The 27,501-nt window shown below is 41.0% G+C and overlaps 1 protein-coding gene across 1 annotated transcript; it reads left to right on the top strand.

Moving 5' to 3' along the window:
- The first annotated feature begins 463 nt into the window (after window positions 1-463).
- TGS1 (trimethylguanosine synthase 1) lies at window positions 464-25,834 on the top strand. Its single transcript, XM_018080186.2, has 13 exons — window positions 464-529; window positions 1,280-1,344; window positions 3,109-3,281; window positions 5,173-6,025; window positions 7,456-7,573; window positions 8,507-8,593; window positions 10,911-11,082; window positions 12,435-12,789; window positions 13,657-13,830; window positions 14,773-14,916; window positions 16,179-16,395; window positions 17,479-17,557; window positions 25,549-25,834. Exons 3-13 carry the CDS (start codon window positions 3,222-3,224, stop codon window positions 25,663-25,665), a joined length of 2,376 nt encoding a protein of 791 aa, XP_017935675.2. The 5' UTR covers window positions 464-529; window positions 1,280-1,344; window positions 3,109-3,221; the 3' UTR covers window positions 25,666-25,834.
- The last annotated feature ends 1,667 nt before the right edge of the window (window positions 25,835-27,501 follow it).

Below are 27,501 nucleotides of genomic sequence, written 5' to 3'. Positions count from 1 at the left end.
TTGGCTGCTGCATCCTTTGTTGCAGGTTTTTGTGGCGATGCCCTTTCCTCCCCTCCTTTCACTCTGAACCCCAACAACACGCAAATGTTCCTGGCGGGGCGTCACTGAGAGCACAAGAAGCCGCATAACCGCGGCTGCCCTCCACCCCCACCATAGCTCTCGAAAGCCCAGCCACCCCGCAGCGGAGCAGCCTGGGGGGCCGACAGGCGGAGCGGGACACCCAGTTCGGGTTGAAGCAGCTGCTCCTGGAGCGGAGACCCTCCCCACGGCCACACGACCGCCCCCCCCGCTCAGCCGGCGGCGCTCGGGCCGCCCTCCGCCGCGGCGGGGCGGGCTCGGCGGGCTCATCGCCCCTCCGCTGCCTTCGCCGAACTGCCGGCAGGGCTTGCGGCGGCGTGCGTCTGGCTCGCGGCGTGCGGTCTGCCCGCAGGGATGCGTGCAGGACCCGGGCGGGTGCCTGGTGCGGAGCTGCTGCTGCGGGCGGGGCGGCTCGCAGCATCCTCTGCCTCTGCTCCCGCGCCTTCGTCGAGTGAGTAGCGCCGGGCGGGGGGAGGTTCCCGCCGGGGCGGTGCGGGAAGGGCCGCGCTGCTGCGGCCGTGGGGAGGGGAGGGGGGTGCGCACAAAAGGACCCCGATAGGTGATGTTTACCACAGGGTACCAGCTGGGGGTGAGCAGAAAAGGGCGAGGGGAGCCCCCCAAACGCCGGCTCCCGTGGGGGCCCTTGCCGGAGCGGCCCCGCCGGCCGCATCCCGCTCCCCCCTGGAGCCGGGGCTGGGCGTCCCCTTCTCCCCTTCCCAAACGGGCGCGGGGGTAGCATCATCCTGATGTCATCCTGAAAGGATCCCGAGCTGATCCTCCTCATCCTGAAAGGTGGAGCCGGTTTCTTAACGAGGGAAGGAGACCCTAAAGTTTAATTCCGAGGTGTTCTGCGTAGCTGCGACGTTTTCTGGGCGTCTCTCTTATGGGCTTTCCCGTCAGGCTTTAATTAAAGTGTTGCTTTTTCCGGATTGTTCTTTTTATTTGCTTTGCGTGTTTAGAGTCACAGGGCAGCCTGTGTGGGAAGGGACCTGGAAAGGTCTCCTGGTGCAGCCTTTCATGGGAATGCAAGCCTAGATGAGTTTATTAGGTACTCCGTCCAGTCATATCTTGAAACCTCCATTGATGGGGACTTTACCGGACCCCTGGGGACATTTTTTCCATTGTGTGATTGTTTTTACTGTAAAAAACCCGTTGTTTCAGTGATGACTTCCTGCATCAATGTCTGTCTTCATTTTTACAGAGATCGAAAATTATATAAACTGGGATTAAAAGGATTTTATGTCGAAGACGACAATGACAGTACAGGTAACATAATGAAATGTACTATGCAATGTGATGTGCAGTCATACTTAAAGTGAGTTATGTGTGGTTATTTAAGTTCTGAATAATAGTTTAGCACTTGCATATCTTAGCACTTGCATACCATAATCTTGATGTGGAAGTTTGTGAAGTTTGTGGAAGTTTGTGTCAAACCAGGTGTGATATTTATTCCTGTCCAGATAGACTTTACCACCTCACATAATTTTCCCCTGGTGCATGGAACAGATTACCTCACAGGTCTCTGACCTGTTCTCAGATCATAATTTCAGCTAACTCAAAAATAATCACATAATGGAGAGTCTGTAGATCCTAGATGTTTGCCTGGGAGCAGTTTTGTCCTGCTGCCTCTGTGCCAGCCTAGGACATTAGCTGTTGCTGATTAGTCTGCTGGGCCAGAAGTAGAGAAAAAACAGTAGCAATGATGGGGGAAATTATGATTTGCATGTATACAAAGGATCGTATGAGGAGGACCAGAAGAGTAAGTCTCTCCCTTGGCATGCTTATTTTGAGGAATTCTCATGGTGTATACTCTGACAAATTCAACACCACTCCCTCATTCCATCCTCACGTATGCCTACATGAACTATAATTCTTTTGGTATCTTTTTCTGTTGCTATGTTGGTAGATCCAGCAGCATATTAGCTTGATTTGAAAGGAAGTCTGAACAGAAATAAAAGCTGATAGTTAATAGCACAGATTAGATGGAGGCAGTATGAGAGGAGTGAAGAAGGAGAATGTAAACCATGTTTTTGTGCATATATATGAGTGAATTATGGTGAGAGTAATCAGCTAAAAACAGAAGGGTCTTGTGTTATATGATAATTCAGCAGTAAATATATCCTGAACAATAAAACCAAAAATGTTTCAGTATTATCAACTGTGTCAAGAGCTTTTGATTTCATAATTTCCATCAATATGCAGTTCCTGCTTCCTCAATTGTATTTATGACTTTGTATACATATGATATTGCTTAACAATTTGATAATGTGCAAGCAGTTGATCAGGTACATCTAAGATAATTTGGTTCTGTAGTTCACACATTACATTTTTGTAAAATCATGTTATCTCTGTCAGTGTGGTTTTGAAAGATTTGTAACAAAACCAAAAATTTCTTGTATTTTGAGTTTGCTGTGACATACCACAAGAACTCCATTAAAGAATTTTTGTTTCATAATCCTAGTTTTTCTGTTGTTTTCAGGGCATTATTGCATTTCGCTCTGCAAGTTATTGAGGTGAATGTTCGTGGGGGGTTGACCCCAAGCACCTTCACCCTCTACCCCAGTTCTTACTGCTGCACATCACATTATGTGGTGTGGACCATCCCTTCATACAGTTTCCATCTGCAGTCCCAGCTGTGTTCCCTCCCAGTCTCTTGCCCATCCTAGCCTACTCCCTAGCGAGGGCAGAGTGGGGAAAAGAGAAAGCTATGAGACTGTGCCAGCACTGCTCAGCAATAGCCAAAACATTGGTGTGCTGTCCACACTGTTTTACCCACAAATTCCAAACACAGCACTAGAGGCTTCTATGAAGAAAGTTAACTCCATTCCAGACAGACCCAGAGCAATGTTTTTGTTATCAAAGTTACATTTTGGTTCCTACTGATAGTTATGCAGAAATTGAGGTATTTATGAGAAGATTTTAAATGGAAAAGGAAGCATAAGAGGCAGTTTTGCTGGTTTTTGTGTGCCACAGTGTGGCACTGAGGTATCAGTACCAGGTTATATTCACAAGTAATATAACTGTTAACAGGGGAAGAAGAAGCGTCTGAGGAGGAGAACCATTGTCCCAATGTGAGATTTAAGGTGGATACTAATCATGTGCTGGACCCGGAAGAGGTTGAACTAGACTCAGAAGCTGAGCTTATGAAGAGCATGGGGTTGCCTCTTCAGTTTGGTGGGCAGTCAGCCAGGAGAGACTTTGTGGTAAATCTTTGCTTTCTTTATTTGTTCTGTTTGCGTTGTGTTTCCAGATGTAAGGCTGTGCCTCCTCACTTATTTTTGGGATGGCAGTTAATGGAAATGTATTCGAGTTGCCTTTAAGCTGCCTGCCTCGCCTCCTTGTAACAGCACACAGCACCTTGGTCTGTCCAGTTTGCAAAATCCACCTGCCAGTTTGACTAAGCAGGGTTAAGGCTGTGCTTTATGCTTCCATATCTTTATTGCTCGAGTGACTAGAGAGACCTGATTTAAAACAACGGTGGTAATGCTGGTGCTGATGTATCAGGAAACTAGAACACTCCAGTCTGAGCATGCATTTCACACTGTCTGCTTTAACTGCTTAGCTTTCGATACTAACATAAAAAACTAATTTTCAAATCCCCCTTGCAGCTGATAAAGCCAAGCTGTTCCAAAGGATGTGACTGAGGCTTTGGTGCTCTGCTTCTCACAGAGAACATTTGAGCTTTAGAAGGGGGCTAAAGTTTTCACAGATGAGAAAAAGACTGATATGAAAGAAAAAGACTATATGAAAAGCTGATATGTCTCTGATATTCTCTATGGAATTTGTAATTCAGTGTCCATTTTATGGAATACAGACCTCCCTGGCAGTGAGAGAGCACTTTTGTGCAGAGCACTACATGGTTCTGACCTGATTAATTTGTAAATAAATAGGAGAAACTTGTATGTGAGTTAAATTGATGGCATGTAAATAGACAATACAGACATCCAACTTTGAGCCCAAGGTATATGTGCAATTTTTGTTACTATGTAGTAATACAGCAAATAAGTTGAATGGGAAAATAAAATTATTTTTTTACTTGATTACTGCTAAGCATTGTGCTTTGGACTGGGTGTTTTAACATGACACTATAAGGGATGCAGATGAGAGATTCTCTGATTCTAATGTCCTTATATAATGTCCTTATGCTTTTGTGAATGCAACAAAACTAGGGATTGCAGCTGATGGGACGTTTGGAGTAATATCTGTACATTTTCAGTCTTTTGCCTGTGTGAATTCTTTAATCATAAGAAGCATCTGCGAAACAAGTGGAGTTGTATTTGATGAAACCACCAAGTTACCTTAGTGTTCCTTTCTGTAACAGGTTTCTGTTCCACTTAACAAGTGTAGTAGCCGAGTTTGTTATAATAAGTAAAATGGTTGTGTTGCACAAATGAAAGGGCCACCTGTTAAGAGAGGAGGCTGTTTTTCCCTTGTACTTCTGTTTGGATCAGTGTCTTCAAACATATCAGAGATTCAGCTGTGGGCTTTACAGAGCTTATGAGTATAAAGTGATGCTTTTTTTGTGTACAGCACCCAAAGACAGCAAGGATTTAACATTCTGTGAGGCTGAGCATTATATGTTCGCTATCGTAATAAGACACTGAACAGTGTTTGCGAGTCAGGCAGCTACGGGGTGAAAGTAAGGGTCAGCCTCCACAGCCCCCTAAAATAGGTCCTTGATGTTACTGAGATGCTGTTGAGCTCAAACCAGTGACCCCTCAATTCCTAACCAACTTCCCTTTAGGATTTTATAGTGTTTTGTGTTGATGTCTTTCCTTCTGAATCCTTGAGCTACTAATGACTTCCCTCTCAGCAGCCCTGCTTCTGTCTGTAATTTTGCCTTTTTTGTGTGTGTGTCTTTCTACAGGCTTTCTTACAGCTCTTTCTCACAACTTCCTCAGAAGTGTCAGACAAGGTTATGCAGCGGGGCCATTTCAGACCCAAAAACTCTATTGCCTTTTTGGGGAGATATCTAATAACGGTAGGGTTGCACTGAGAGGGATGGTTACAATCGAAGGAGAAATGTGCTCGGAGAGAGGATGAGGCTGTATGTACATTGTGGACTTCTAAGAGTGTTTTTCCATTTTATTTTAGGCAACAGAAAATTATAAAAAGAGAAATAATATGAAATTTATGAAAAAGAAAAAGAAGAAGAAAAAAGAATTACAGCAAAAACATAAGGATAAAAGGGGACAGGAATGCCAGGAGGAAGGTGGTGGTGGTAGTATCCAGGCCATTTCTGGTGAGCTGGCCCCAGCTACAGAGCAATGTGAGATGAGCAGCAAACCTCAGATTGTAGTTGAAGAGAACTGTGAAATTTCAGAAAGCCTTGCAAATGAGGCTTTATCCGGTGAACTTCAGGAAAAATGGGAGAAGTACTGGAGCGAGTATGGAGAGGGCCTTCTTTGGCAAAGTTGGTTGCAGAAGCATCAAGAGGTCTCATCATCTGAAGCCATCACAGCCTCTGAGCCTTGGAATAGTCTGGACACCAAGGGAGAATGGGAGCAGCATTATAATGAACTGTACTGGTATTATTGGGAACAGTTTCAGTACTGGACAAGTCAAGGATGGACTATTGAGAGCTCACATGGGGACGAGGTGGAAGTTAATGGGGTTACGCAGGAGACTGGTCCTTCGGGAGAAATGAACTCGGTTAGCCAAGGGCCTGAATGCAGTGAAGTGCTGAGCTTGGAGCTGTCTCCCTCTAACACCAGAAGTGATGAAACACTCCCTTCAAGTGCTGAGCTCCACAGTGAAATCATCTCTGGAATTTGTAATTTAAATCTGAATTTAAACGAAGTGGAGCAGAGCAGCGCAGCTCTAACAGTAGCCCACCAAAGTCATCAAGAGCACAGTTTGTCTGACATTGGAAGTCAGAAGGAGCCCTGTGATGGAGGAACCAGGAAAAGGAGCGCATCTTGTGAAAATAAAAGTGTTAACCAGTCAGGTAATACAAAATCAGCTAAAATCGATTCTATCAGAATTTTTATCTAGGTGGTTATATATCAGAAACAAGGTCACATCTGTATTATGCCATTTTAAAAAAGTCGATCAAGCATGTTGTGGAATGATTGTATACTTGATTCCTTTTTCTTCCTCTGCTTTTCTGGATGATTTCTCTCATCTCTAACCTGTATATTGAATGTGTTCTTCAACCAGAAGTGATTTTAACAGAACATGTACTTCATAAATCTTCAAATGTACTACAGAAAGTGGTGAGAGAGCACTGTTAGTGCACATTTATTTATCTCAGTATTGCAGCTGTGTCATGCAGCTGATATGTCTCTTCTTACTGATAGTCTAAAACGACTGAAAACTCAGGCTGATGTTCTTATGAATCTGACACATTTTAAGAACAACTTGCTGAGAAAAAAAAATAGTTCTGCAGTTCCAGGGTTGGTGTTTGTTTTGGTTTTTTGCCTTCTATCTAAAAATGCCATACTTGAAAATAGACTTTTCTTTTCTTGTTCTTTGTTACTGTGGACAGATGTCTTCCAGAGATCCTTTCCAGAATGGAGTTATCAATTAAGCAATGAGCTGCAGTCATCTTTAAACCCTAAATTCATACATTCATAACTAGTGCTAACATGTTATGTGCTAACATGTGCCAGGTAGTAGTGTAGTACTGTGGTGAAAACCAGTGGCTGCTCCTTACACTGCTTCTGTGAGGGATGTAAAAGATGGGGCTCCACATCTTTTTTGCCAGTCAATTAGTTCAGCATGCAGAGAGAGAACCATCTCGTTTGCTTGCCAGTTCTTGCCAGCGTTCATTGTAAACAGCAGTGTCACATCTTTCCTGACTATTAGATGTTTTCTTCTGTGAAGAGGGGGGATAAAACACGAATTGTCAGCAGCTCAGGACTTCAATTTGGTGGGAAACCTCTGAGTCTGCTGCTAGTGACTTTCTAAGGGACGAAGAAACAGGTGTGGTCCCACCTTAATCCTACAGTAGATTTGAAATGGGAAAGATGAAAGGAAAATCTCCTTTACAACAAGAAATGAGAGGAGTGTTTAAATCTTCTGCTATTAAGAGTACCTTTGCCTAGCTAATGGGATGGAAACCAAATTTCTCATAAAGGAAGAAACTGTTTCAAATTTTTTACCTTGTAGGCGTTGTATTTTTCTTGCAGAGCTGACATAATTTCAAGTTGGTCCTATGCAAGATTTTTAACTCTACAGTGTAACTAATACCAGAAGCTTTTTTGGTATGTTGTCCCTCAGACAAAGACAGGTAAAGAGATGTGTGTTTAGCACTTGTGCCTTATTTGTCAGATTCAGGTATGTATGACAGCCTAACTGTAGCTGCGGATGTACTATGGGGACAGGAAGATAAGGAATTGATTTATGCAGAAGGAAATATGATATATCTTTTTTTAGGTTCACAGGAGTCATGTAGCTTGAATTCAAATGAAAAAGAGCAGTTGCTGCTTCATGACCAAGATGAAGATGAGGACGAAGAGCCTCCTGAATACAGACATGTCAAAGTCAAGAGAAGGCAAGTCATGAAATTTAGATGAGCTTTTCTTCTCCAGAAGCCCAGGTCCAGAAGCCTCCTGAATTTATAGTAACTATATCTTTGATTGAGGATGTGAGTTAAAACGTCAGTACAAAATGGCATAGTCTTCCATCACTCCTCTATCACTTTGCCTCGCAACAAGCAGTGGATGTTTCTTCTGTTGCTTTATGAAAACAGTGTATCGCCTCAATGACTGTGCAAGGTGACAGTACTGTTCTTGTGTCACTGAAGGATACAAGATTGTTAAAATACACAGGAGAACTTGCTAGGTCTAATTAGTGTAGACAATACAAGAACAATAGTAAATAATTTGTATTTTTTAACTGTATTTTATGCTGCCTATTAAATGTTCAGAGCTATAGCAGTCATAAAATAGCTAATCTCTGTCTTGTCACTGTCTTTTTCTTTCTTCTCTAAAAATCTATAGCCTCAAAGATGATGAGATGGCTCTTCCTCTCTAATAAATTTGCAAACTCAAAGGTGGAGGAATGGATGGAATTGTTAGCTGCTAATCATGTAGCTTTGGTTTTGTTCTAGTATTTTCCAGTTAATAATATAGTTAATTTAATAAATGATGAAGGCACTTTGGAAATAGAGTGAACAAATGCTATCTTCATCAGTTCCATGTAGGTCTTAATATTAAATATTTTAAGAGGTCATTCAGAATAGTTGGGATATTATAATGCCAATAAAAGGACATATGAGCCTAGAATTGGGTAAAAAAAACCAAAAACTCATGCACATAAATATACTAGTGTTGTCTGCTTTGTTTGGTTTCAGCAGTGTGTGGAGGAGCTTAGTGAAGCCCACATTTAAATGTTTTCAATACATGAGACTTTTAGTGGTATATCTGCAAAGTAAAAGTGGGTTTTTTTACAGTAAGTAACTTTGTCATCCGTGTTTTCTTCCTAGTCATGAACTGGATGTGGATGAGAACCCAGTGGAAGATCCTGAAGAAACTTGCTCTGTGTTGGGTTTCAAGTGTGGAACAGGACAAAAGTAATTACTTATGAGAAACTCAAGGTTTCTTCATATCAAGTCAACTCTCTTGTTATTATTGAAATAGACCATCCATTTCCCTTTTGTTAAACTTTTGAAGATAATTCCCAAAGTTTGTCTCTGCTCTAAATAAAACTGTCATCCTTTGGCTAGAGAGAGAGAGATGCAAAGTTACAGAGACTAGTTAAAGTGCTTTGAAGCAGAAGTGTAACTCATACTTTCAGTCATGTAAATGTTAAATGGCTGGTCAGCTACTTAAATTAGAATTTAAAGGCTCTGACAATGAATGGTCCTCTCAATTTGGAGTCCTGTGAACTTAGATAATAATTCATATCTGTATTATATTAGAATAAGGTTGCTTTATACTAGTAAAATGTTGCTGTATTAATAAAGTGTTGCCAGGGTGTTGACCAGAGAAATTTCATTTTTGGTGGTATGACCTAAAATTACACTGGTCAGTGCTGTAGGAGGAACATCATAGGGCACAGGTCTTAGCAATTCTGCAAAATGCAGTTGTTTATTACATACCTGTTTCAAAGAGAAGCATGTTTTGCAGCTGACAACTTCTGTTCTACTTTATAGAAATTATTTAAGTCAACAGTCCATATTTCCTTTTTGGGGGGAAGTTGGGTTTTTTTGGTAGATTATTTTCTTATTGCATTTGCCAGAAGACAAAAGTAGCTGTTTCAGAAGTTCTCTACAGCCACCAAAAAGATCTTTTATTCTGCTAATCAAGATCTTTTTTCATTTCCCATTCTTCAGACTGGTCTGGGAAATTGCTTCTATCTGGAGTTATAAACTGTCGTGGTTTGAGATAGCCCCAAAATCCAATTCCCTAGCTCCATCCCCCCTCCCACATCTCAACCTAATGTGAGATGGGTTTTTCCAGACAAAACACACCAGACTCAAAGTGGGGGAAAGTTAATATATTACAATGACTGTACAAATAAATACCATATCACATTATACACACGATCACAAACTATCTCTACCATGACATATAGTATTTACAGTGGATCAGATCTCTTCTCCCCTCCAAATAAAAGTCCAGGAGGGAAAGAAGGACAGATCCCTTCCAGTCTCTGAACAGCAGCATCTTCTGAGGCAGCAGTCTGTCTGTCTTCTCCACATGCAGCAGCTGATAGCTGGATTTCTGCCAGCATCCACGAGGGAGGTATTCAAGCCTCTCTCGGCCCCATCGCCTCCAACCGAGGGGTCTTCCGTGGGCTTCGTAACCCCAGACAAGGTTGTATCACCACGTCATATCACGAAGACACAGGGGGGTCTTCGTGACGGTCTGGTATCTCCAGGAGACTCAGCTCCTTGCAGGGCCTCTGTGCCCTGTCTCTCAGGCTGCCACCGTGGCAGCAGTGCAAGGGGGGGGAAGAGCCAAGGTCAACTCCCCCCGCATTCCTCTGGCCGTCCCGGTCCAGCTCCGGGACGCTCTGAGCTTCTCAGCTCCTCTCTCTCTCCGGTGCTGCATGTCTAAAACTCTTCTCCTTAATAGGAGTCCATCTCCCTCTTCTCCAAGAGGGTCTCAAAGGAGTTTTGGGGGGCTGGTACAGTCTTACCCCCAGAACTCTGTCTCTCAGGCTGCTGGCTCTCTTTTTCCCGGCTCTCCTTCCAGGAGTCCTTTCTCTGGTGCTGCATGTTGCTTCTGCTGCTCCTTCAGTTCAAGTTCTTATCTCTGGCTCTCTGCCACCGTTTCTCTGGTCAGTGCCGGCTGCTGCTCTGTGCCCATGGAGAAAACATCTCCCGGCATAACTACAGGCACCTAGCCCAGCTTTATGCTGTTCCAGGTCCCTGCAGCCCTCAGCCAGGGGCTGGGAGGCCCCAGGGGGCCCAAGGGGCTCAGAGCCCCTTCCTCGTGGCTCACAACATGGCCACCTCTCTTCAACAACCAAAACTACAACTCATCTCTTCCGGTGAGCTTGTGATATGTTTACATTTTTGCAGGAGCGCCCATTGGGCAGAACTTCAAAACTTCCAGGGGTTTCCACCCCTTGGGGTCTACCACTTTTCTAGCCTCTGGGGGAAAACAAAATCCAAACCACGACATAAACGTATTAAAAAAAATTAAAAATCTAAACTGAATTTCGTTAAATGTTTTTCAAATAAAAATATTTTAAAGTTTTCTTGAAGGTACATTGTTTTGCAGCGGCATCCATGACATATATTTTAAATGGAGCAAATGTCTTATAAAGAAATAATTTAGTCTAAATTGTCTTTTTGTAGACATCAACATTCATGTTAAAGCTTCCAGACTGGAAATTACCCAACTAAATACTTGTCTATCTGTCTATTTATTTACTTTCAGGTATGGTGGAATTCCAGATTTCACCCACAGAAGTGTGCAGTACTTGGAGAAAAAAGCAAAACTCAAGTCCAAATACTTGGACATGCGTAAACCAAGGAAGAGCAAAAACACACACATCTTCTTTACAGAGGAATCTGAAATGACATGCAAAAAAAGCAAAACTTTGAAGAAGGTAGTTTTAATTGTCAGCATTGTTGTAATTCATATACTTATCTGCTCCTTAGCTCTTGTTGAATTATGAAAATGAAAAACAAATTAATTGCCCACAGCAGATGGCATTTTTAAGTGTTAGTCCACTGCTCTTCTTTTTTTTTTTTTTCTTTTTTTCTCCTCCTCCTCCCTGCTCATCACCCATATGAAGAGTATTTAGATCAGGGTGGTTATAGAAAGGCTTTGGTGGACCCTGAGGGCAATCTGTCAAGAGGAACATGAGCTTAAATGGCCAAGTTATGTGAAAGTAATTCCTAAAATATGGGTGCATTGTACCTTTAGAGGTGTGTGTGGGTTTCTGTAGTTACTAAAAGTATCTCTGGTTTTAAATTACATGTGAGGCCAGTTGTTAGTGCTGGCATTTCAGCAGTGACAGAAAATGTTTATGTAGATTAGTGTATTTCATGTTCTTAGTAATTTGTATCAACAGTTTTGCTTATACCTCTACCTGCATTTATTTTCATCTGTAACTTTATGCTTTTTTTAAAAAAAAACTCAGAAATTAATAACAAGTAGAAACACTTGTTCACTGTACATTTTACTTAATTGAATCTCTTTGAAAATCTGAGGGAACAGATTTTAATGTTACTTTGCCTTCTTCTGGGATGCTTGGCATTCCCTGACACCCAAGTGTAAAACACTGTTACCCGGTGGTGACAACACATGTTGTATTGAACTCCAGTCCCATTGCTATAATTTTTGATTAATTTTTGGTCTTGTACCTGGGGCCAGTATAGTTCAAGGGCAGCTTTAATTATGTGAAGAGAAAAAAAGTTAAAAATTCCTCAGACTTTCAGGTAAGGAACTGCTCTGGGTCGAGAGCCACTCAGAGCAACTGTAATGTGAAAGGGAGCATCTGTGTGTGCCTTTGAATTTGGAGTAGCATCTGCACATTGGTTAGGAGGTAATGTCGAGCTCTCTGCTGTGCAGCAGAACCCTTTACCACATGCACCATTCGTTACATCTTGGAGATCAGGCAACTAATGTATGAAGGTAGTTTTACCTGTTTATGCTAAAAAACTCTTCCCTGAGAGGCAGAGTACATCTCTGAATGCAGATTGGAGAAAGATAGTCAATTAAAAAGTAGTAGATTTGGTCGCCTGTGCTGTAGCAAGTCTAACTATTTATGTTTCAGGAAAAAAAAGGGGCATGTTTAAGGACTTCTTGAATGTTTTGACTCTGGATGTTTTACTGTTTCCACAATACACATGGTAGAGAGTGCCTGCAATGGCAGGTGCTTTTGAACTGTGAGACTTAAACTGTGCTCTAGGTAAGCAGTACCATCTGATTATCTGTGATATTTGACAATTGCAGGTGGAAATGTTCCTGAAGCGGGTTAGTAAACCCGAGGAGGAAGCTACATCCCAGACAGCCGTCCCTCAGAGTAAATCGGAGGCATTGTCTGAGAGCAGCAGCGACTCAGAGGGTCAGGAAGGCCTTACTGCCACACAGACTGTGATGCTGAATGCTGAAAACCAAAAGCCACCATCTTCCAGTGCAGCCTGCACAGAACCTGTAGGGAGTAACCTTGAGGAGGATGCACAGGAAGCTGCAGAGAGTAACTCCAATGAGCAGGGTGCAGCGGGGCCAGAGTGTGGTGGTGGGCGGCAGCTTGTCCCTCTGGATATTCCCGATTACCTCCAGGCAAACACAGAGGACGTCAACCAAGGTACATCAGTTACCTACAAACTGGTGAAATGAATTGGCAGTGGACTTAATGCTGCCTTCCCAAGTTAGTGTTGTGTCACTTATTTATTTTGTTTATTTAAAGAGACTCATTAGGTCCAAGGGGCAATGAGCATGACTGAGAGCCGTGCTAGTCAAAGTAGCTTATTCCTGGAGTGCCAGAATCCCAGGTCTTGTCTTTAATGTTGACATTAAAGATAAACAGTAATTTTTGATGTTCAACATGGTCTAGCAGGTTTCTAATTCATGTCTTGTTCCCCTCTGCAAGGATGAGGGTGATTGACTTCAGGTCAATCACAGACCATCAAGTTTTGGGTTCTCAAATGCACAATGCTGAGCTCTGTGGAGCATGTGTTGTTAAAATTATTTTCTAGAGGGAAAAAAATCAATATTATGAACTTTTCTATTTAACACTAAACAAAGGAAAAGGGGATTATTCAGGTTTTTATACATAGGTAATCCTTCCTACAGTAATTCAATTATGTTAGATTCCTACTGTAAAACTCTTGTCTAGATTGGTTCTTATTCTTTACTGATATAAGGGCATTAAATTGGTCTCTGATCAACTTGTTTGCTCGCTACATAGAGTTTATTGCCATCAGTTGAAGATTAAGGCTCTTATATGATGGGTCTATTCTTTTGATTTTTAGGACTGTGACTGATCCCTTGAAATACAGGATGCTCTTTTTTAACTTAAAACCACTAATCTGCATAAGCTGGTGAACAGTAATAAAGGACATTTAGCAGTATTTTTAAACAGGAGCATCTTATATCTTAACTCTCCCCTACCTACCAATTACATTCCTCACCTACAAGAACAGTAACTGTTAACTTTTGCAGTGTCTTCCAGCTGTAGATGAAAAAATCACCACAAAGAAGAAGGAGAAGAAAAGAAGAAGAAGGAAAAAAATTGCACTGAGATCTATACCTGCTGAGATTGCTGCTGATCCAGAGCTGCTCAAGTACTGGGCACAACGCTACCGGCTGTTCTCTCGGTTTGACGAGGGAATTAAACTGGACAGAGGTGTGTTTAGTACCAAGTGTGCTGACTTTGTGGTATAACATGTATCCAAACCAATGGCCCTTCTTGCAGTTTATTACTGATTTTCTTAAAGGAGGAACATTACTGAATGTGTGTTCGCACCTCTGGATAAATTCCACACCCCCCAGCAGGCAGGTGAACAGAAGTCTTGGACTTTGGAAGTGCTTCCAGTGCGGGACACCTCTATCTGCATTAGTCCTGATGTTTGCTGAGGATCATACTGGACTCAAATTATACTTGATCGTGACTTTTTCAGAAACTTAATAACATTTTTCTATTTCTATATTTTATAAAATAGTTTTGTGAAGCTTCCAAATATGCTGATGGATCCACTTTTGTTATTTTGTTCTGACTTTCAGCAGTCACTTTCAAAATGACTTTTTTCCATTTTTTACATAGAAACCACTTGAAATCATAAATTTATAGGTAAAAGAGGAATTAGGATTAACGTTCTTTTTGTTTGTTGGGTTTGTAAGCCTTTCATTTCTAATGCTCTCCCTCATAAACATGCAGATTATTTGGCAGACCAGGCATCGTGGTGAAGAAAATAACATGTCAGATAAGAGAGAATATTTCTGGTTTTGTTTGCTACAGAGCATAATCCTGATGCATAAAGTTTTTCAGAGCTGTGTCTGTGGACTTGTCCTTGATAAGACAGAATCCTCAGCACCAAGTTCAACAAAGCACTTACTGAGATCAAGGCATATCTCTTTGCTTCACTGAGGCTTTGTTTGCTTAGCAAATCGCTGGACTGACCGGAGTTTATCATCTTCAAAGCCTGTATTTCCTGGTCGAATGCACTAAGCCAAAATTCTTGGGATTAATGCTAAACCTTCAGTTGTATGTGGGGGTTGGTTGGTTGTTTTTAAATTAGGTGACCTTGAAATAAGAGGCAAAAATACATTTCTTCCCTTTCCTTTGCAGAGGGTTGGTTTTCTGTTACTCCTGAGAAAATAGCTGAGCATATTGCAGTCCGTGTTAGTCAGTCATTCAACTGCGATATCATAGTGGATGCGTTCTGTGGGGTTGGAGGAAACTCTATTCAGTTTGCATTGACCTCAAAAAGAGGTAAGTAGGTGTTGTATATGGCATTATTTTGTTTCTTCAGTCTTTTTCCCTAAAAAGTTTGGGTATGTGCTTTGTTGGCAGATTTTTTTTCAGTGCTTCTCTAGCAACAACTTTTTTGCTTCATATGACTCACAATATGACCTTTCTGTTTTCAAAAAGGGCCTATAAAACTGCTTTTTGATTTTAAGTCAGAGTTGGATTTGTGTTTTACTAGTCAACGTTATTTTTACGTGGCATAGTATCTAGTCTGTCGGATATTTTGAAGATTGCTGGCAAAAGTGGACTTCTGTCAAAGCTGCTACTTTTCCCAATTGTTACTCCAAGTCTGTTTGTACTCAAAAGCAGGTTATGTGTGAATAGTACTTAAAACAGTTGAATGGAATCACCTACAGGTGCAGTAGAACCAAATACAGAAAAGTGGTGATAACTTAGTATTAAGCTAATGCCAACTAATGGAATTGTAGTGAAACATTGAGAGTACTTTCTGTAAAAACATTTCCTACTTGATACTCGTCTGCTCATCAAACACTCTGGTAAATTACAAGTTCATCTAACTCTTCTGAGCAAGACAAGTGGTAGTTTCTACTGCATTTAATTTGGTAGGTAGTAATCCATTCTATAAGTATTTTCTAAATTTTGCTTAGCTTTTTGTTTTTCCTGGCTAAATTTTTATATTTATTATTATGCCCTTTTATCACCTCCTTTGTGCTGCGTTAGGTGTGGGTTTTTTAAACTCAATTTTCAATGTGATCACCTACAAATAAATGTTTCTTTTTAACAAAGGAGAAGAGTAAGTTTCTAATTGACACCATTTAAGTTGTCAGGCTCCTGCCAAAATTGAAGCAAGGAGGACTTCCTCTCTTAGGTGGAGAGCCTTACCCACTATTGAGCCGAGATGTGGGGTTGTCACAGCAGCAGATGTTTGAGTGCCAAAAGGTAAAGCTTCCCAGATTTGCAACAGCAGCTGAGCCTTCCCAGTCTTGGCTACGTGGCTTCCCTTGCTGGTTTGGAAATGCAGCTGTTCTGCTCTTGGTAGGTCCTTCCTCTCTGAGGTGCTGTAGCTTCATGTCTGCCACAACCTATAAAAGTGAAGTAGCCACTCACCTCACAGCAGTAGATTATAGATGTGACCTGTATCTGATGGCTACAGAAGGACACCTTCCTTCCCCAACATCCTGACCGTGGTTGGGTGGCTCTGGCTGTGTGGGTTGGGTGGCACAGTCCACAGTGACCCGCACGTTTGCTCTCTCTCTCCCTTGCAGTGATCGCTGTCGACATCGATCCCGAGAAGCTCAGCCTGGCGCGCAGCAACGCCGAGGTGTACGGTGTGGCGGATCAGATCGAGTTCGTGTGCGGGGACTTCATGGTGCTGGCTGCCGACCTGCAGGCAGATGTGGTGTTCCTCAGCCCGCCCTGGGGGGGACCTGATTATGCCACTGCCGAAATCTTTGATATCCAGACCATGATTTGCCCAGATGGATATCCTTTCCAAGTTATGCGCTGTCGTGATTGTCAGTCATTTACAGGTGGTTTTCTCTTTTTCTTCTCCTCCCTCTCTTGACATGGGGTTTGCACATCCAGTTGCCTGGAATGATACGGTCAGCAGCTGAACTCCCAGAAGTGCCACATTTGTTTAATTCTCTTCCCCCAGCCACAGCTATGTGGCTTTGACCACCTAAATTTAAATATTTTTATTTAAAAAATAATAGTTATGAATTATTCTTAAAAGTAAAAAATCCATTTGAGGATTGAGTAGCTTCTTAATTTAAAGCATTAATTCAGCAGTTTTAACTCCTTTATCTAATTTTATTAAAATACCCTGAAGTAATCAAATAGCCATGTGGTGTATATATATATAGATAGATAATAATTAGTTATGTGAGCTATGACTTTGTCATTAATTCCACTTTTTGACTGATTTATAAAGGGAATATCTTATTTAAAATATCTTACTAAAACTGTTCTCAATCATAGCACCAGCCTGTGACTTGGGAAATCACAGAAGACTGCAAGCAAAATATTAACCCTTTTAATTAATATATAAAATTCCATGTTAACTTATTAACAGTGCTATTGAACATTCATCTGGGAAGGTATTAGCATAATAGTTTCATCAAATATGAAGTATGGGGAGTCTTTTGTCCCAGAATAATCTCATTTGTTTCCTGTTTTGCTAAAATGTAGCTATGTTTATAAGCATAAGAAAGTCTTTGTATTCATGTATGAGAGATGCCACAAAATGGATTAGAAAACAAATGTAAATCAAATGTATTACCTACAAAAAACATTGAGATTTCTCAAATACTTCTCTGTAGTTCAGTTAAATTTTCTTAAAGTGAGTGTTGGGGCCTTTTTTCTGCTTTCCAGGGCACTAGTGGTAAAATAGAATTTCTGCATTTAGACAATAGTAATTTCTGCATTTCAGAAGAGATTCCTACTCACCCACTCAGAAGACTAACTACAATTTAATTGCATAATGAATTTGAGTCCTACTTTAAAAATTAATGAATATAAAGCAATTTTTTCTTCCTCATTCTTGTTTTTTCCTTTACTGGCTTCTACATTTGAAATTTTCAGGCTCTCCAAGAAGATCACCAACAACATTGTGTATTTTCTACCTCGGAATGCTGATCTTGATCAGGTATGTTACTGGATAAGGGCTTGGTAATCAACAAAATGCTCAGCTGGCATAAAACATAGGTATTATAAGCACAAATGTAAGACTTTTCAACTGAATGTGGAGAGTTAGGGTTTTTTAACTTTGACCCTCATGTTAAATGATTTCTGTGTTAGCAGTACTTTTGATATGTTTAGAAATGGGAGTAGCAGATTATTTCTATGATTTTGGCACTGTCCCATCTTAAAGCAACAGATGGGAGGTTCATACAAAAGATCCAAAGTCAGTAGCCAGACGGATACATAATTATAAAAGAAAAAAGATACATTTTAAAAGATACATTTTAAAAATATACATTTTAACTCTTACTATCTGATAAGTTGCTAAGCCTTTGATGTCTTTCAGTTTCTGAAGGAGTTGCAGTTGTGTATCCTGCAGTCACTGCTATCACTGATGAGTAGATCAGACACGAATGCTGTGCCACCAGAGGTGGTACTGATGCTGTCTACACAGGTGTGTGGTTCCATGTGGGCTGCTTGCATTGCAGTGATTCGTGATACACACCATTTGTTGCACTGGTGCAGGGGAGTTTGTATTAGAGATTTTTGTTAGAATTTTTTTTTTAAGCAGTTAGGTGACTAACAATTCCCCCGAGTGTCTGGTTTAGTTTCCTCTGTGTATTTTCTACGCTAATTAGGTCTTGAAGCTTTTTGCAAAGAAGGGATCGGTGAGATGATCTCACCTGCAACGTGCCACAGAACTTCCCAGCATTACTTCTTGCTTTTCCAAGGGCTCTGTCTGACTTAGAGCAAGCAAGGTGTCAGGCCGGATGGTGGCTTGCAGAATCGTTGGTGGCAAACAGCTGGCTTGAGAAACAGGCTGAAATTCACATGACTTGAGTATTAGCACACTCTGATCCCACGCTATGAACAGCACCATTGGTATGGCAGGTGATGATGATTCATTTCCTTTTTGCACTTCAGGCAGGTGAAATGTCAAAGTGGCTTATTGAATCTTTGAACAGGGACCTTAATTTTAGGCATAGTTTCTCTAATTTCAACTTCCAAGCACTGCGTTTTACGAAATATTTCATTCCCATGATGAAGAATGACTTTAGCAGTTTTCTGCTCTGCTTATGAGCATTTTTTACTGGGTTTATAAACGGGCAAAGGCATCTGCATTTCAGTTACATTCCCACAAAAGCATCCAAGAGTGCTCCCTGCAGGCTACATCTGTTTCTGTGGAAGAGCTCAGCACCTCCATGTGGTTGGGTCAGGTGTCTTGCCACCTCTACATCTTGGTGTGATTGGCTCTCAGTGGTGTTGATGTACATCCATGGCTTTGCCTTTACACAGATGGCTGAAGAGTAGCAGCTGTTGCTCAAAACCATGGCTTAGTTGTTAAAAGTACATGACTGGAGATCTGAATTGAGTTCAGTTCAATGTTCCAGGCTGTGGGCTACTCTCAGGAAGAGAAATCGACTCCTCAGGCCTTTCTCTAGAGATTATGTCAATATGAGATTATGTCAATATGAACAGTTGATGATCTCAGAGCAAGGAAAGAATGTCAGTCTAGCCCCTGTTTAGGGAAATGTTTTAATCCTGTGTGGACAAACTTGTGTCAAACATGACTAATACCAAACGTGACCTTAGTGGATATGCTTTTCCATAGGACACTGGTTATGGGTTTGGCTGCCAACATCTCTGGCTGTATTTAAGAATGAAACTTCTGGATTTACTGCCACTACACTTCCACAGCCGTGAATCTCCAGAAAAAAACCTTTATTGTTGAAGTTCCTTAATACAGGCAGTTTTCTTCTCAGTTTGCTCATGGTTTTGCCCACGGTTCTTATCTGTCTTACTTTTCTCATGGACCAGATAGGGTGGCTTCTGCTGCAACAACTGCCTTGGCAAGGACCTGTGGGCACCACTGCAGGGGTGTAGCAATGTAGCTTGGGGTGTGAACGTACTCCATAAACTCCAGGGGCCTATAAAAGCTTGATGGGGTAAACTTTAAACTTAATGAAGTAAACTTTTGCTGAAGACTAACACCCAAAAACTGAATAACGGATACAATGATATTTGCTGAACAGATTATCTGCTGCCTTAGATTTGAATGGAAGCTTAAAAACCTAAGTTTGATTTCTGATAACATTGCTCAGGCATGTAGGATTTGCCTCCTCTGTGTCTTCAGAAATTAATTTAGTATGCTCCTAGACATATGTAAGGCTTTCAGAGATCACCTAGCTTTTTCTTTTTATGAAAGATAGCTGTTAGATAGCTAAAGGAGAGCAGGGATCCTGCTCTGGTGAGAAAGCAGGTGGTAACTGACCTTGACTTAGCTATGTTGAAGAACTCTGTGTTCATTGCTTTATTAGTAGACAAGAGATCCAGCCTTGTTCCACACGATTTTATTGCAAAAACAGTGCTTATTATGTCTGCAGGCAATGCCTTTTCTGTGTAGAGTTAGTGTTGCAGAGAGACATGGGGTTCTTTGAATTTCCTCATAAAAAAAATCACTGAGATCGAACGAAGAGAATTGAATTTTTGTACTTCTGCCTCAAGAGGGAGCAGCGAACCAGTGGAATATGGTCGGTGCATTTACAAGAAATGTAAAACATTTCCCTGAATTGCATCAAATTTCCTTGATTACAAACATGTACTTGTTAGAAAAATTGTAATGTTTGCAGGTCCATTTTTAGCTTGAATCAGTCTTTAACAGTATGCTTTCTTGTTAAGGAATAATCAGGAATTATATATATGTGCATGCACATACATTAAAAAATACTGTTTTATTAATGCCTATGATGTAGCTCACGTGATACCCTTATTGATACCCATCTCTCTGCAGCATCTTTCCCTCAGTCTTTTCTTTCTATAAGTTTTTTTTACACCCTTAAAAAAAAAAAAAAGAGAGAAAAAGGGAACGTTGTAACAGAGACTTCCATGAGTGCCTTAAGAAGCATGCTTGTTGAGACAGGATGATTAAATATAGTTTATGAAGTGTTTAGCAAGCTGTGCTCTGCCTCATTGTGCAGAGTGAAAAATGTATACTCACCTCAGAGACATGGATTCATCTCAGGTCGTCCAGTCTCTTTCATGGACTGTTTTCTGTACTGTATAATACTTCTATATCTTAATATTTGCAGCAAAGAACGGGGAGCCTGAGAATTGTTGGTGTAGGGCCTTCTTCCTAATGGTGGGATATATTCCTATCACCTCATTGCAGAAGGCACACTCAGTTAATGTTGATCTCTCACTGATGGCCAGAATGGAGTCAGGATGCATGATGGCTCCCCCCAATAAAGTGATGAGCCTAAAATGTTGGTGACCTGGTATGTTGTGCTACAGATGTCCACATCAGCATCTTTACCAACCTAGCCATGACTGAGAGACAGAGTACTGAAGAATCAGGAGATTATTAATTATCCTGACTGTGGATCATTAGTGGCTCAGATACTGTATTGTGCCTTATTGATTATATAAAACTTCACCATGCTTTGAAGACAGGCAACTTTGTGAAAGTTAGGCATACTTACTGTTGTTGCAGATTTTTCTGCCCTAAATGTTTGTGTCTCAGACCTGTCTTATATTCCAAATACTGCTAGAATATAGGAATGGCTTTTTTTTTCTTGTCTAGTGTATGAAATGATTCCCTGAGCCTGGAATTAAGTAAAGTGCTCTTGACCTTGATAGTCCTACAAAAAATCCACATGCTGGTATTTTCCTTTTTTTCTTGTCTTTGTTCCCACCTCATCTTCATCAATCATTCTGAGAAAATCTGGAGTTAGACACTGAAATCTTGTTCCGTCTGCAAGTCTAGTACCTGGATGGGAAAATGTTTGCTGTGTTTCTGTTTTTGCTAGTCCTCTTGTTAAAAGTGACTACTCAATGAAGGGAGTGTAAAGATGGGTAAAGCTCATTTATTTATTTTAATTCTCTCTGGTGTCCTTCAGAGAACAGAAGATCATACCAGAGAGACCAGTTTAATAAATGAACATATGGTAACCCCTGTGAATTAAGAAATTTGATGGGAGGCTGGGTAGTAAGACTATTACTGGCCCTGTTCATTTAGCTATGAGTTTAGACTGAAGACCTTGCCAAATGAGACCCACCAAGCAATGGCATCTTTATTTAGGAGTAAACAGAACAATGAGCAAAGCTGGGAGTGAGAGGCCAGGAGATGAACTCAGATTAATCTGATCATGTTTTTAAGATGCTTGGATATTAGGGGAGTTAGCAGGTAAAGGACAGTGGGTTGATGTGTTTTGCAGGCTGATCATTTCTAAGTGAACGTAATTGCATACACCTCAGCTGTGACTATCATGTTAATAATGACAGCTTTTAAGCAGCCCGCTTAAAACTCACATCTGTTCTCTGTCCTTGGTAAGAGGTAAAGCCAGAAGTTACCCACAGCATATACTGAGCCAGAGTGACACTTCTGGACTTCAATCTTCCTAAAGCTCATAGTGCTTAAATACTGAACTGTGGTTTGCCTACTCTAAGTTAACAATAAATAAATAAATAGATAAATAAATAAACGTCTGGCCTGTCAAAAGGTGGCAGCATCACTGTAACAGTGGCATAATTCACCTGCAGACCTGTACAATATGAAAAATACTGCCTGAAAGCATTTTATTTTCTTATGTTCAGTGTAAAGAATACCATTGCCTTTTTTTAAGTGATTTGGGTTTTTTTTTCCCCTAGCCTTTAGGTTGTTTGCAGGGGGAGGGGAATCCTCTTTTTACTAGACCTGTAAAATTAATTGAGCCACAGTGTCCATGTGTGAAGCCAAAAAGCTTCACACTTTTTGGCTTCACAAGCTTTTGCCTGTCAAGCCAAAAAGCTTGTATTTCTTATCCGTCAGAAAAGTTTTTAGGAGGGGAGAAAAAAATAAGGATAACCTTTTTGTCCAGTTACCTTAGGAGTAAGGTGGCTAGAACAGATAGGAATTCACTCTACTAAAGGAATTTCAGTATAATTAAAAAAAAAAAAGAAGCAAAACGAAAACTGTGAGACCAACAGGTAAACCTTCAAATTCAAAAGTACAGAAGAAGAATATAAAGCAGGTTTGCACCTCAAGCAGCTTGTGCTCCTGAAATAATCTTCTATGTTCATTTCCCTTTTCATATTTCTTTCCCGATGTCTCCTATTTTAAACGTCAGACCAAACCTGCTGGCTGCTTTTTTAATGCTCCATGGCTGTGTCTGTAGCTGTGGACTTTTTCTGTCAGTAGTCACTGAACTGAAGGATGAAGCATCCAGGTGAGAGGGATGCAAGGAGGCGATGACTGAAGCTGCATCCTTTTCCTCTACCTGGGGAGGCGTGTGGCACGTGCAGAATTATCTAGCACAGCAAAGGAGGCAATATCTGTCCACTTGCATACATGGGTTTGGACCAAAGAACAAACCAGGATAAGGAGAGTTGCCAGCAGGAAATCATTGTATTTGCACAGGAAAATGCAAAATAAAGAAACTTTGGAATAGTCCAGTTTTAAAAAAAAATTAAAAAGCCTTTTTTTAATTACCATTCACTGCAAAACCAGGAGATGTGTGTCAGTATCTCTAAAAATAGGTGAGCACCTTTGTTTTTCTCAAAGCATCGTTCCTCAATCTGCTGTTATTTTTAGAGGGTGTCCCTCTGCCAAACTGGCAGCTTTCTGAAGCTTGGTGTGTGGCAGCTTTCCCTCACACCGTCAGGGTTGACTAAGCCCTTCTGAGGAAAACTTGGCAACTCCCACGTAATCAAATTTGCAACCACCAGCAATTTACAAATAAACATCATTGCAGAGGATTTGCATTTGTCTCTTCTGAATATTGGGTTGGGTCGAAGAGCGTACTTTGCCAGATCTGTCACTGTGGAGCCTGCGCCCATGTGCTCATTTAAATTTTTGTCACCTTTGGGTTTGTCAAATCCTCCTAGTCGTTGTTTGAAATAGTCTTAGTTATCCTGGATTTAGCACTTAGAGACTAGACACGGCATATGTACATTCTCGGCTGCCCTTTGGTGGACGTGACCCCTCAGTGTAGGAGCAACGTTTGTCTGCATGGTGATGAAGCATCTTGTTTTACTTGGTCTTCTAAGAGAAATATGTAGTAAACACTGGTCTTTAATATCAATGCATTAGTCATACTTAGATATGCAAGTGACACAAACTGTGCCCTGCAAACAGGAGTGCATAACCCCAAGACAGTCATTTCAATATTATATTAAGTTGACTAATCCAAGTAATATTTTAGAATACTTAAATGACACTAGCTATAAAGTGCAAAGCCTCTTAATGCTATTTGGAAGGGACAATCCAACTTTTGTTTGTAATAAATTAAAAGTATAATCTTAACATCTTCCTAAAATAAAGATACGGATCACCGCAGAATGTTAACTGCTTTTAGGATTTCAAGTACGAGCAGATAAGTTGTAAAATTAACATTCCTGATCACTTGCCAATTTCAGATTCTTGTGCTATTTATAAGTCAGCCAGCCTCTGCTTTTTTACTTAAGTGGCAGGTTCCTCTCTGACAAGAACATGGAGGGTTTTTTCCTATCACTATTAAATTGAAGGATGAAGAAACCTCTCACTTCTGTTTTTGTCTACAGAAACAAAAAAATGAAAAGGGGGAAAATAAAACCAAAACAGAAAAGTAAATGCTTGATCTAGATAAGTGTGGCAATTTTCTGGGCAAGTCAATAAAGGTTCAGAGTATAATTTAAATTTATCTGTTATTTTCTCCTGATAGGTTGATTTTTTACTTACAGTAAAATAGAGGAAGTTCAGCATGTTTATATTTAAACCTGCACAATGGAGTCAAGTCTCAAGGGAGTTTAGAAGTGTTAATAACACAGCCTGAACTTTAAGTTTCAGCTGCTAACATCTTGGTTTAAAGATCAGTTAAAATCCACTGCAGGCTTCTAGACCTTGATCACTTTGTCTGCCGGGGAAGTTTCCCTGCAGAGGGAAACTGCAGGAATAATTTTCCTGCAGCAACCTGGGAAAACAGAACTGGCTGTGGAGCAGGGACCCCCACTACAGGACAGGTCCTTGGGGTCCAAGATGGAGGGAAAAAAAAAAAAAGCAGTCAATGTTCAGTTTTGGTGGTTTTCCTTCTGACTGCGGTCTGTCCTGATGAGGAATTGGTAGCCTGTAGGCTGACACTCCTGAGAGGGATTGTACTAGGTATCATGAGAAGGAACAGGAGAGGGGAGAGTATTGCATGCTCCAGTCCAAAATGCAAAGTCTGCTGTCTGTCTGGAATCATAAAGCATTAAAGGTGTGCACCAGGCTTGGTCAACAGAGCGTGAATGGTGAAATTCTCACTCCAGTGATTGTAAACATGAAGCTGGGACCAGCACTGCCTTGATGGGCTTTCCCTGCCTGCAGATACATTGCTGCCCCCAGCCTTACCTTCCGCACTGCCTGCAACTCCAATCAATGCACACAACAGCTCTTTTTTTGGTTGCAATAGCAACAACAAAAAACAGTAGCTGTTTTTTGTGAGTTTCTCTGCCTGTTTGGGAGTTGGTTTTGTTTGGGTTGTTCCCCTCTATCCTCCCACTCTTCAGTGCAACCTTTATGCTTCCTAATTCTAATTCCTAAAATTGGTTTTACTCTTCCTCCAAAATTTGGGATTTGAAGTCTTTTAGAGCACAGTTTACAGCTTGCTTTTTGCCACAGCTGGGCCTCTCAAGTGCCAAGTACCCTGTAAACCAGAATTTAGGATCTCTTTCTCAGCACAGCATGTAAAATTATGAGTATTTATCTTTGGTTCTGAAATCCTCTTATTTTCATGATTTGGGTGAGGAGGGTTTTTCAATCACAAGAAAGCCACAAACCACTTCTGTGAGTTAAAGGAGGCGTAGAAGGAGGATCAGAGGCATTAGGTGCCAAGGAAAATTTCCCACCAGTATTAACAGAGCAGAGATGAGTTTTAGGTGATTCTTTCATGTGAATAAAAGGTTTGGGGTTTTGCCTCTTTTCCCATGCATTGATTGCTTTACTTCTCATTCTTTGTTTTTCAGGTGGCTTCCTTAGCAGGCCCAGGAGGGAAAGTTGAAATAGAACAAAATTTTCTCAATAACAAACTGAAGACGATAACAGCTTATTTTGGTGATCTAATAAGACATGACATCTCCTGAACTCAGTGTGGATTCTTCCAAGCCCAACCGCCCTGACTACTGCTTTGCTTAAGCTTTTATACAGCTGGCTGGTCAGAAATGACTTAAAGCCATTTTCCTCTTTAATTTCTGTTTACAGAAGTTTCTTCTGTTTATTGCTACTGTCAATAAATGTTTTATAATAATTTTGACAAATTTGTCAATGTAGAGAAGCTGTGAATTTTTGAAAAAAAATCTTTATAAAATGCAGTTTTGCAAGGTTTGAGCCCTACCCATGGAAGGGGCACTCATAATTTCTTTGCAACTCTCACAGGTGCTGCTTCTGTGCTTACTCTGGTTTTAAGCATCCAGAGGGTCAAGAAGAAAAGCCTGAAAGCTGCCAGGTGTTTCAGGAGCTGTTGTCTGTGCTTGAGAGGCATAAGTGCCTGAACATCAGGTGGAACTAGATGGTCAGGTACACCATGAGAGGTTAACCCCAGTCCACCTCTCTGGCTCCATGCTCATTGGGAAACCTTTTTAGGTTTTCTTTGTAGGATGAGGGTTCACACATTACTTCCAGTGAGCGCTCTGGATTGTTGCAGCACAAGGAGAGAGCTTGTTTGTGTCTGGAGGCAAAGCTCTACTCTCTGGGTTTTACCATTTTATTAAATTTTATTTTTTATCTCCTTGACAGTCCTTCTTCATTGCAAAGATATTTTGAAGAAACCTGACTGGAAGTTTGTACCAGTAAACAGAGGGGTATGTGTCCCCCTGTTTTTGAGGAATTTTGGATCCTCACACAGGCTTCAGGGAGGCAGAGGGAACCCAGCTCTTCCTGATGAGGCCTCCCTGCTCCCACGTGGTTTGGAGGGGAAGAGTGGCTTTTGGCCACTTCTCCAAGCAGAAAAGGAGGCAGGCAAGAAGTGCCTAGGGCATGGATATAGCATTCTCACTGAAATGCTTGTACAGTAAGTCCCCAGTCTCAATGTTGAGCTTGTTTCTGACATAAGAGTGTAGGAATAATAATTTTTAAGACAGGTTAGTGCTGCTTCTTCTCTGCTTGGAGTGCAGCAGGATGCTGAAGGCAGCAGAGACTAAGCACTAAACCATGCATTAGTGCTATCAAAGAAAAGCATAGCATAACTGTAGAATAACCAAATAAAGAAGATCTATTTTCCCCCTTAAGGAATGAAACCCAACTCTTCAAATCATTCAAGAGAACAAAGTGTTTGTGTGCATATGGGATGTTAAAAAACATGCAGCCTTGCTGCACGTGGTGCAAGTTCACAGTGCAGTAAAATAGCACTTGGGAAATAATTTTTTTCAAACTCTACCATCCGTCTGGTACCTGACAAGTGCTAAACTGTTAATGACTGTTACATCCATGCTTTATGTAATGTATTTTAGTTTACTTTGAAGATAATTGGGCTAATTTGCATCACTGCATTTTGCCAGAGTGATACAGTGAGGAGGAAGTGTTGTGATAGTGCTGGACTCTGTATCGATATTTAAAGGGAATTATTAAGGAAATAGTATTTCTTAGTTTGCTATTAGATGGTAAGGGAAGTTGGCGAGAGTGCTAGTATTACAGGAGCTCCAAATCTACTGTGGCAGTGGCATATGAATGTAATGATGCTGTTAAATTTTCACTACAAGCCACAAACGAAAATGCAAGAAAGTCATGAGGCCAAATGAAGATTAGATTAATTTATACTGTGTATGTCACAGTACTCTGTACACTGAAATTTTACTGTATTTGACTTATTGCTGCTTATAGAAATACCCTTGTCTTATTGTTTGGTCCTCTTTCCCTCCCTGAAGTTAAGGGGATGCTTTAGAGGCATTTTGAGATCTTGCTGATGCTACTTCTATAAAAGG

The sequence above is a fragment of the Manacus vitellinus genome, unplaced genomic scaffold (assembly GCF_001715985.3).
Source record: "Manacus vitellinus isolate BGI_N305 unplaced genomic scaffold, ASM171598v3 scaffold_1_pilon, whole genome shotgun sequence".
NCBI classification, from domain to species: Eukaryota; Metazoa; Chordata; class Aves; order Passeriformes; family Pipridae; genus Manacus; species Manacus vitellinus.
This window is presented reverse-complemented; position numbering and strand designations above follow the sequence as displayed.